Genomic DNA, 11,119 nt, shown 5'->3' on the forward strand with positions numbered 1-11,119 from the left:
GTCCACAGCGACCAACGTGGAGCCGTTGGTTATGTGCGCTCTTGCTACTTTATATATGGTGCCTGTCTTTTACCCCTTCCGCATACAAACAGTTTTCACAACACATTCAGATTTACGGGTCCCTAATTTCCCTGTCTCAATCTGCCATCCCATGATACGCCTTGGTTTCTAGCTCATTTTCCTTGGTTTTTTTTCCCTTGTCAGTTTCTGTTTCCTCCCTCTGAACTGTCAGCCTTCTGTTTAGCCTTCTTTCCTCCCTTTCTGGCAGTCTGAGCCTCTGATGTATGTTTCCTGTCTGTGCCATCGTTTAATCACTACCAGGCACATTGAAAGGAGTCCAAACTGAGATGTGTCATAAGTGTAAAATACACACTGCATTTCAAAGACTTAGCACTGAAAGAATCATCACGTTAAAAAAAATAATAATAAAGCTGGGCGTGGTGGCGCACGCCTTTAATCCCAGCACTTGAGAGACAGAGGTAGGAGGATTGCTGTAAGTTCAAGGCCACCCTGAGACTACAGAGTGAATTCCAGGTCAGACTGGGCTAGAGTGAGACCCTACCTCAAAAAAGACAAAAAAAAAAAAAAAAAGAAGAAGAAGAAGAAGAATGTTAAATGCATCACTAATAACATATGGATTAAGGTTAGAATGATTATATTTTGGATTTTTTTTTTTTTTTTCGAGGTAAGGTCTTACTCTAGCCCAGGCTGACCTGGACATACTCTGTAGTCCCAGACTGGCCTCAAACTCATAGCAACCCTCCTACCTCACCCTCCGAATGCTATGATTAAAGGTATGTGCCACCATGCCTGGATCAAATAAATTTTTTTTTTTTTTTTTTGAGGTAGGGTCTCGCTGTAGCCCAGGCTGACTTTCACTTTCACTGTGTAGTCTCAGGGTGGCCTCAAACTCACACTGATCCTTCTAAATCTGCCTCTCAAGTGCTGGGATTAAAAATGTGCACCACAATGCCTGGTGGATATTTTGTATATTTTTAGTTTGTAAAATATGTCAAAATAGCTTAGCTTGTTTCTTTCTTTCTTTCTTTCTTTCTTTCTTTTTTTTTTAATGTGGTTACTAGAAAATTTAAAATTATATACGTGGCACCACATTGTATTTCTGTTGGACAGAATTGGGGATTCTCTGTCTTGTGTTTTTTTTCATCAGAATAACTTTGGCCCAATTCCCTCTATCTCCCCTTGTCTGGTCGGCTCTGCCCCAGTCACCCTAGCCCATCGTATGTTTGCCGCCAGCTGCTCCTCCATTCTCCAGTCCCCTGAGCTCCAAGTCAGCATGGGGGTGATTAGACCCTTGTCTTTTTAGTGCCGTAGGATTCTTCCTTCCCCTGTCCCTCCTAGGAGAGTGGCTTCAATCCTGCTCTATGCCACTTTCTGTTCAGGAGTCATGACTCTCTTCTCCATCAAGAGCAACCACCCTGGGCTGCTGAGTGAGAAGGCTGCCAGCAAGATCAATGAGACCATGCTGCGCCTGGGTGAGTGGCTCCCCAAGGGATTAGGTCTGCGTTCCTTGGCCAGCCCAACACGAAATGCTCCTGGGGCTCTGGGATGTCCCCTCCCGGCTGCAGAGAGCCAAGATGGCTTCCACAAGGTCCACTTCCCTCCTAGGTGGGCCTCCCACAGTGGCCTCCAGGCCCTTCTGAGCTTTATTTTGGGGGAAGCTGTTCTTGACCTGGTTCCAGCATGAAGTTGCGTCCCAGTCAGCTGTCTTCAGTCCTCGCTGGGGCAGAGACCCTTCTCCCTTGTACTGCTCACAGTTGCCTGTGTTTGGTGACATCACACCCTGTCCCTTGGATTCCCCCCCCCCCCCAGGTATCTTTGGCTTCCTGGCCTTTGGCTTTGTGCTCATCACCTTCAGCTGTCACTTCTACGATTTCTTCAACCAGGCCGAGTGGGAGCGCAGCTTCCGGGACTATGTGCTGTGAGTGAGGGCCCTGGGGCTTGGTGGGAGCCATGGTGGGAGCTAGAGCCCCCACCATAAGGTCACCTTCTCTCTGTTGTGCCGGGGCAGTCTTGCCAGGGTGTGCCTTCAAAGTCTTTTATTTATTTTTATTTTTTTAATTTTTCTAACTTTTTTTTTTTTTTTTTTTTTGGTTTTTTGAGGTAGGGTCTCACTCTAGTCCAGGCTGACCTGGAATTAACTCTGTCATCTCAGGGTGGCCTTGAACTCATGGCAATCCTCCTACCTCTGCCTCCCGAGTGCTGGGATTAAAGGCGTGCGCCACCACGCCCGGCTAATTTTTCTAACATTTTGATGTGTAAGCAAATACAGAAAAATAAGCATTGCAGCAACCAGTTACATGTGTCATAATTTTAAAGACATTTTACCAATACACTTTAAAATAAAAATAGAATTAGGAGGAGCAATATTTTCTCTTTTTAAAACAGGATAATTATGCATACTTAAAGAATACAGTGTGATAATTCATATGCATAAAATGTGTAATGATACATCAGGTTCAGTAGCATCTCAGTTTTTTTTAAATGTTTAATTTTTGTATGGTTTGGAAACCTAGTTTCTCAGTTTTTTTTTTAATAAAACACATAATTTTCTGTAATATATCATAAAAAAAATAAAAAATAAATAATAAAATAAAAAGCTATCTGCAAAATAATGCTGGCAGGCTGGAGAGATGGCTTAGCGGTTAAGCGCTTGCCTGTGAAACCTAAGGACCCAGGTTCGAGGCTCGATTCCCCAGGACCCACGTTAGCCAGATGCACAAGGGGGCGCACGCGTCTGGAGTTTGTTTTCAGCGGCTGCAGGCCCTGGCGAGCCCATTCTCTCTCTCATTCATTTTCTCATTCTCTCTCTGTGCCTCTTTCTCTCTGTCTGTCGTTCTCAAATAAAAATAAAAAATAAAAAAATGCTTGCCTTCCAGTGGAATAATCTCAGACTCAGACCTTACACTAGAAAAACAAGATTTCTGATGGGAAGCAACTTACAAAATCCCGTCCTCAAAAACAGTATACTTCAAATTGTAAAATGATATTTCAAAGCGGCGGGGGGAGGGGAGGAGGAAATGTGCTTAAAAGAGATGGTCAGGCCGCCTAGAGTAAACTCTTGCTCAAGGGGTGACTGCCCCACTACCAGCAGGACAGGACGGTGAGGAGACTGAGTGCAGCAGCTGCCTATCTGCACAATGGTCGCACAGCAAGTTAAAAGGATGAGGAGGGTTGGAGAGATGGCTTAGTGGTTAAGCACTTGCCTGTGAAGCCTAAGGACCCCGGTTCGAAGCTCGTTTCCCCAGGACCCACATTAGCCAGATGCACAAGGGGGCGCACACATCTGGAGTTCGTTTGCAGTGGCTGGAAGCCCTGGTGCGCTCATTCTCTCTCTATCTGTGTCTCTCCCTCTCTCTCTCTCTCTCTCTCTCTCTCTCTCTCTCTCTCTCTGTCACTCTCAAATTAAAAAAAAAAAAAAATTTAAAAAAGAAAAAAGGATGAGGAAACATCTATGAACTAAATATCCAGCTCTGATACCAAAGGTGAGAGAATAAAATACCTACTCATCACTCCCAAGCAGCTGCTTGATTTGCCGCTATTCCTGAAAACTTCAAGGGAGGTTTGTAATGGGTTGCAGCTTTTAGAATTTTTTGATAAGCTCTTCAGCACAGTCGCATGCGTTCACTGCCTCGGTGGGCTCTGACACCCACCGTCAAGTGTTACCATCCCAAGTACTCTTTCCTGATTGATGTTCATGTTACAAAACCTCATCAGTGCCTTCAAATTCTTACCTAACTCCATCTGTCTGCCTGTACCTGATTGGCTGGCTGGCTGGTGTGTTTGTAACTGTTCAGTAGCCCGTTTGTGCTTTAACTTTGTTTATATTCTATGGACTTTTGTCAGTGCATGCAAAGGAATAGGTGCTTTACATGATAGGTTAAGCTCGTTTTGCCTGGGCTTTTCTTCTGTCCCAATGAGGATGAATCAGAGAAAGTGAGGTATCTCAGTTGCCAAAAGAAGCAAGAGGGACTGCTATCAGGAGCAGAGTTTAAAATGCTATGACCTATTCTTAGCACATGCCTTTAATCCCAGCACTCAGGAGGCAGAGGTAGGAGGATTGCCGTGAGTTCGAGGCCATCCTGATACTACATAGCAAAGTCAGCCTGGGCTACAGAAAGATACTACCTCAAACCCACCCCCCCAAAAAAGTTTAAATTGGGCTGGAGAGATGGCTTAGTGGCCTAAAAGCCCTAAGGACTCAGGTTCAATTCCCCAGTACTCAGATAAGCCAGATACACAAGGTGACGCATGTATCTGGAGTTCATTTGCAGTGGCTAGAGGCCCCGGCGCACCCATTCTCTCTCTCCCTCTCCCTCTTTCTGCCTCTTTTGCTCTCTCTCAAGCAGAGAGAGATACAGAGAAGAGAGACAGACAGAATGGGTATGCCAGGCCCTCCCAGCCATTGGAAACAAACTCCAGATGTGTGCGCAACTTTATGCACCTGGCTGTACAGGGGTGCTGGAGAATCGAACCTGGGTTGTTAGGCTTTTGCAGGCAGGCGCCTTCACCACTGAGCCATCTCTCCAGCCCCTGGCTCATTTTCAAAATGCTTCAGCTGCCAATCTGAGAGGCTGTGACCCACATGATACTGGATACCCATCCAGGGTTTGATGTGAGGCCCACACATCTGTTAGCTTCTAAAAGTTCTCCAGTTGCTGGGCGTGGTGGCACACACCTTTAATCCCAGCACTTGGGAGGCAGAGGTAGGAGGATCACTGTTGAGTTCAAGACCACCCTGAGACTAGACTACATAGTGAATTCCAGGTCAGCCTGAGCTGAAGTGAGGTCCTACCTCAAAAAAAAAAAAAAAAAAAAAAAAAAAAAAAAAAAAAAAGTTCTCCAGGTGACTCTAAAGAAAACCATGAGAAGCTGAGGGTATAGCTCAATGGTAAAACCTAACAGGCATGAAGCCTGGGTCCACCAGGCACCAATAAACAAAACCAACTAACCAACCAAAGGTCATCGTTGGACTCAGAACATCTCCCTGTTGTGGACCATCCTTCACTGTTAGGTGTCAGGCCAATGTGACCATCGGGCTGCCTACCAAGAAGCCCATCCCTGACTGTGAGATCAAGAATCGCCCCAGCCTCCTGGTGGAGAAGATCAACCTGTTTGCTATGTTTGGAACGGGCATCGCCATGAGCACCTGGGTCTGGACCAAGGCCACGCTGCTCATCTGGAGGCGCACCTGGTGCAGGTGGGGTTAAAAGTCATTGAGTCCTGTTCTTCCCGGGCTCATCTTCCTCTCAGCTGGGGGGGAGGGCACTTTTAGGCGTTGTCCAGTCACTGATCCTGCTTCAGTCCCCAGCCTTGGGGCGCTGTTGGCCCTGAGCTGCTGAAGCCGCCTTCTCTGCGGCTCACCACCGCCCTCTGCTGGCAGCTCCCGTCTATGCTGAGGTCTGGGCTTGGCTAAGTGGGCACCAGTACGCAATGTCTCCTGAGAGTGACTTGAGAGCAGAGGCTCATCGCAGCCCTCTATTCCAGGCTGGCTTCTTTGCCGGGAAAGCTTTATACTCCCCAGAGTCGTCAAAGGACTCCGGGTTCTCAAGTCTCCTGCCCTGGAGCGAATAGAAGCCCGGCGCTTCTCCCCCCAACTCCCATTAGAAGGGAAGCTGCGGCTGGTCTTCCACCTGCCCACAGCACCCTCTCTGTTCTCAGGTTAACGGGGCACAGTGACGATGAGCCGAAGCGCATCAAGAAGAGCAAGATGATTGCCAAGGCCTTCTCGAAGCGCCGCGAGCTCCTGCAGAACCCCGGCCAGGAGCTCTCCTTCAGCATGCACACGGTCTCCCACGACGGGCCTGTGGGTGAGCCTCGGCCTGGCCTCTCTCTGAGCCACCTGACTCTCTCGGTGCCAAGCCTGCTTCCTCCTAGGACACATGAACTGTTTGGCAGACTTCCCTCCACTCGTACACACTCCTTATCCAGTCCCTGCATCCTCGGGGGGCTGCTTGAAGGTTCTGTAAGGATTCTGCTTTCTCACTAGGGTCTCACTCTAGCCCAGGCTGACCTGGAACTCACTATGTACTCTCAGGGTAGCCTTGAACCCATGTCAATCCTCCTACCTCTGCCCCTCCAAGTGCTGGGATTAAAGGCATGCGCCACCATGCCCGGCCCTCCTCTAGGCCTTTTGGGGACCAGAAGCTGCTCCCCCTCAGATTCTGACTAGAGATCACCCGCTTGCAGGCTGGGCTCTCTCTGCCAGGCGCAGCGGAAGGGAGCAGCTAGGAAAGATGAATGATGCACAAGGGAAGAGTCATGGAGTGGGATGGGGACAGGGAGTCACTTCCTTCTCTCTTTCCATCTTCAAAGCGGGTTTGGCCTTTGACCTCAATGAACCCTCAGCTGATGTCTCCTCTGCCTGGGCCCAGCATGTCACCAAGATGGTGGCTCGGAGAGGAGCCATACTGCCCCAGGATGTGTCTGTCACCCCGGTGGCAACTCCAGGTATGATTGCTCAGGCTTCCTGTGGAAGGTGGGGTACAGGCTGGAGGCTCTGGGGACTGGAGCATACAGGGCCTAGGGAGAAGAGAAAGAAAAGGCCCTGGAGATGTTGAAGTGGAGGCTGAGGCTTGAGGAATGGTAGTGCCCACAGCTCAAGAATAGGCTCTCTGAAGCCGGGCGTGGTGGCACACGCCTTTAATCCCAGCACTCGGGAGGCAGAGGTAGGAGGATCGCCGTGAGTTCAAGGCCACCCTGAGACTCCATAGTGAATTCCAGGTCAGCCTGGGCTAGAGTGAGACCCTACCTCAAAAAACAAACAAACAAACAAACAAACAAAAAGAATAGGCGCTCTGGAGAGGGAATGATCCTCCCGGTGGAGCTAGGGCCTCAAACTGACTTCTCTCTCTCTTCCTGCTAGTGCCACCGGAGGAACAAGCCAACCTGTGGCTGGTTGAGGCAGAGATCTCCCCGGAGCTGGAGAAGCGCCTGGGCCGGAAGAAGAAGCGGAGAAAGAGGAAGAAGGAGGTGTGCCCGTTGGGACCAGCCCCTGAGCTTCGTCACCCTGCGCCCGCCCCTGCCGCTAGTTCGGTTCCCCGGCTGCCTCAGCTGCCCAGGCAGAAGTGTTTGGTGGCCACGAGCGCCTGGGGAGCGGGGGATTCCTGCCGCCAGGGAGCCTGGACTCTGGTCTCCAACCCCTTCTGCCCAGAGCCTAGTCTCCGTCAAGATCCGTTTCTTCCTGGCCCCTCAGCCTCCAGGGCCTGGGCTCATGGTCGCCTCCAGGGACTGGGGGCCATTCACTCCCGCACCAACCTGATGGAGGCTGAACTCCTGGATGCAGACTCAGACTTCTGAGCCCATGGGACAGAACCCGGGACAGGAAAGGAAAAGAAAAAAAAATGAATACACACCTCTCAGCATTTCATTCTCCTTGGGGGTCTCTTGGGGGCCAAGTGTCCACCCAGGAGAATTGTGTGTGTCTGGCTCAAAGCAGCAGGACTGTGGCAATGAGCTGAACGGCGTCACTGGTAAGCATGGCGCCAAGGGGCAGGGCTCTGAAGCTCAGGGTCCTGGTTTCTGCCTGCCCCCCCCCCCCCAGGCTGGCTAGCAGCATCATTCTCTAGCAGAGCTTGTGTTGGAGGCATAAACTGGCAGGAGCAAGAGTGACAGTACCCAGAGAGGAGTTGTGCCAGCCAGGGAGGCAAGCCAAGCCCATGTCTCGCTGCCCTTGTCTGTGCCAATGGGTGCCCTTTCCTGGTGCGCTCAGATCAAAAGCGTGTATTGTGTCATTTGTCCCTTGCCTGAGTGGGGACGGAACGCCTCCTTCTAGGTGGTTGTGATGCTGGCAGTGCCAACTTCTATAGGGCCATAACCGCTCTAATCAGGTGGTCCTACCCCCCAAGCCCACCCCCTTTTGTCTGGGTCCTTGTCCCTATCTCATATCTCAGTTCTACCAGACCAACCTCTTCCTGTTTGTGATCAAGACCCTAAACTATAGCAAACACACACACACACACACACACACATCCAGCCCTTGCTGCTGGGCCCCACCTCCAATAGCTTTGGCCTGGCATGGAGTAGAAACAAGGTGTGTGGAAGCTTCCAGGCCCCTGAGAGACATGTTATTTCTTTCTGCTATCCATCCAGTGGGGTTGGTTCCTCTGACTTAAGTTGCTGTAGCTCCAGCCAGGCAAGGAAACTTCTTTTGACTTCTACAGCTGGTGGGAGGGAAGACTCCCCACCTTTTGTAATGTCCTGCTATGTCCCCAGTGGCCCACATTGAAGAACCAGACAGGAGGAAGCGTTAGCAGCTGGCTGGATGCCAGGTTAGGAGACTGGGAAGAGAAGAAGAAATATAAACAGTAAATAAAACATTTTGATATAAGCTCATGGTGTGTTTCTTTCCCCACCCCCCAACCCCAGTCCTGTCCTATGCACCGGATCTGAATTTTGCTTTCCATGTGTTCCTGAGGCTTCTCTGAGAGCTTGGGGCCATGGCTGATAGCTCAATGTTGGGCTGATTCGGCTCAAATGTGCTGGCTGCTCTCCCTAGCCAAATGGACAGAAGTGGCCGCAGCTGCTTCTCTAAGCCCTGAGCATAAGAGCAGTGAAGCACACTGATGCGGTGTGCCCCGGGCGTGATATGGGAAGCAAGTGACTCTCTGATGGTGAGCAGCTGTGTATAGCTAGCTGTTCGTGCCAATTCTGGGCCCCATTATTGGTGGTGGTAGTGGGGAGAGGAACTCTGTCTTCTACCAGAGATGTCAATCAGGCCAGGTGCTTGCTGACCCATAGTGTCTCCCAGCCAGTCAAAGAAATTCCAAGGCTCACTGCCTCCAAATAGGTCAGACTGGGAACTGGGTTACAAGGCCTCGAGATTATGTGGCAAGGAGATCTGTGGAGGAAAGGTGGGTGGGTCCCAGAGAGTGGAAGGGTAGTTTATTTATTTCCAAGGAGAGAGAGAGAATGAGTGTGCCAGGGCTTCCAGCCATTGCCAACAAATTCCAGATGTATGTGCCACTTTGTGCATCTGGCTTACATGAGTACTGGGGAATCAGACCCCAGCTGTAGCCTTTGGCGGCAAGTACCTTAATTGTTGTAACTGTTGAGCCATCTCTTCTTCAGCCCCCCCTTTTTTCCCTTTTTTTTTTTTTTTTTTTGGTTCTTCAAGGTAGGGTCTCACTCTAGCCAAAGCAGACCTAGAATTCACTATAGTCTCAGGGTGGCCTTGACCTCACAACAATCCTCCTACCTCTGCCTCTCAAGTGCTGGAATTATAAAATGTGTACCACCACACCAGGCAATAAAATATTTTTATTTGTTATTTTATTTTTATTTATTTGAGAGACAGAAATGGAGGCAGAGAATGGGTATGCCAGGGCCTCCAGCTGCTGCAAATGAACTCCAGACACATGAGCCACCTTGTGCATCTGGCTTACTTACATGGGTCCTAGGGAATCAAACTTAGGTCCTTTGGCTTTGCAGGCAAGCATCCTAACTGCTAAGTCATCTGTTGCAGTCAGGTTTTGCCTTGCTGGCAGAAATCACCTCACCAAGAGCAGCTTTTGGAAAAAAGGGGTTTACTGTGGCTTACAGACTCGAGGGGAAGCTCCATGATAGTAGGGGAAAACTGGAATGAGCAGTCGGGGGACATCACCCCTGGCCAGTATTAGGTGGACGATAGCAACAGGAGAGTGTGCCAAACACTAGCAAGGAGACACTGGCTATAACACCCCTAAGCCTGCACCCAACAATACACTGCCTCCAGGAGGCGTTAATTCCCAAATCTCCATCAGCTGGGAACCTAGCATTCAAATAAGCACCTAAGTTTATGGGGGACACCTGAATCAAACCATCACACCATCACTCCTTTATCTCTCATTCATTTTTAAATATTTTTATTTATTTATTTGAGAGAAAAAGAAGCCATCTCTCCAGCCCCCTCCCCCCCCCCCATTTTTGTGGTAGGGTCTCATTCTAGCCCAGACTGACTTAGAATTCACTATGTAGTCTCAGGGTGGTCTCGAACTCACAGCGATCCTCCAGAATGCTGGGATTAAAGGCTCCTCTGCGGATTGTTAACGCACTGACTCATGGTAGACTTGTGAGGGGCTCTGTTATACCTCAGACACTGTGGGACAGAAAGGCTCAATAGGCCGGATATGGTGGCACACTTTTTAAATCCCTGCACTCAGGCGACAGAGATAAGAGAATGGCTATGAGTTTGAAGCCATCCTGAGACTGAATAGTGGATTCCAGGTCAGCCTGGGCTACAGTGAAACCCTACCTCAACTCTCCTCTGCCCCCCCCCCAAAAAAAGGCTAAATAGGTGACCACACAACCAATGGGAATGCTGGGATTCAATCAGGGCTCTCTGGCTCCAGGAGGCTCTAAACCACAGTGACAAGGATCCAAACAGTGGAGTTCATTTCATGTGGAAACAAGCTCAGTGAAGCAAAGTGACTTTCACGCAACCTCACAGCCAATAACACTGGGCCCGGGGTCTTCTTAATGCTAAAGTGCAAGCTCTTTCTTTCCACTCAGAAGCAATTGATTTTCTTCCTATCCATATTTCCCATTTAGTGTTCCCCACTGGCCTCTCCACCTCTTGCCTGTCTGCTAGTGCACCACAGCTCTCTATGACAAGACGTCTGTTCTTTTTACACCCCGCCTTTGGCTTTTGGAGGTTAGGGTCTTGCTGTAGCCCAGGCTGACCTAGAATTCACTATGTCATCTCAGGCTGGCCTCGCACGCACAGCGATCCTCCTACCTCTGCCTCCAGAGGGCTGGGGCTAAAGGCGTGCACCACCATCCCTGGCTAAAACAACTGTTTTCAACAACAGTATTAAAACAATAAAACTGAGGCTGGAGAGATGTCTTCGAGGTTAAGGCACTTGCCTACAAAGTCAAAGGACCCAGGTTCAACTCCCCAGTACCCATGTAAGCCATATGCACAAGGGGCACCTGCATCTGGAGTTTGCAGCCATGGTGTGCCCATTCTCTCTCTGTCTCTTTCTATCTGCCTATTTTTCTTTCTCAAATAAATAAATAAATAAATAACTTTAAAAAAGTAATTATTCTTCTGGGGGGCAGCTGGAGTGATGGCTTAGCGATTATGCACTTGCCTATGAAGCCTAAGGACCCCAGTTCAAGGCTC

General features: G+C 49.5%; 1 protein-coding gene across 1 annotated transcript in view; it reads left to right on the forward strand.

Annotated features, from left to right (window-relative positions):
• Smo (smoothened, frizzled class receptor) overlaps nucleotides 1-8,347 on the forward strand; it is a 30,950-nt gene extending 22,603 nt beyond the window's left edge. The window contains exons 7-12 of the mRNA XM_004661125.3: nucleotides 1,401-1,493; nucleotides 1,831-1,939; nucleotides 5,033-5,218; nucleotides 5,680-5,828; nucleotides 6,334-6,468; nucleotides 6,884-8,347. Coding sequence (XP_004661182.3) covers nucleotides 1,401-1,493; nucleotides 1,831-1,939; nucleotides 5,033-5,218; nucleotides 5,680-5,828; nucleotides 6,334-6,468; nucleotides 6,884-7,317 — 1,106 coding nt within the window. The 3' untranslated portion in view covers nucleotides 7,318-8,347. The remainder of the gene's footprint in view (nucleotides 1-1,400; nucleotides 1,494-1,830; nucleotides 1,940-5,032; nucleotides 5,219-5,679; nucleotides 5,829-6,333; nucleotides 6,469-6,883) is intronic.
• Nucleotides 8,348-11,119: the final 2,772 nt, after the last annotated feature.

This window comes from Jaculus jaculus, chromosome 10, assembly GCF_020740685.1.
Source record: "Jaculus jaculus isolate mJacJac1 chromosome 10, mJacJac1.mat.Y.cur, whole genome shotgun sequence".
Lineage (NCBI taxonomy): Eukaryota > Metazoa > Chordata > Mammalia > Rodentia > Dipodidae > Jaculus > Jaculus jaculus.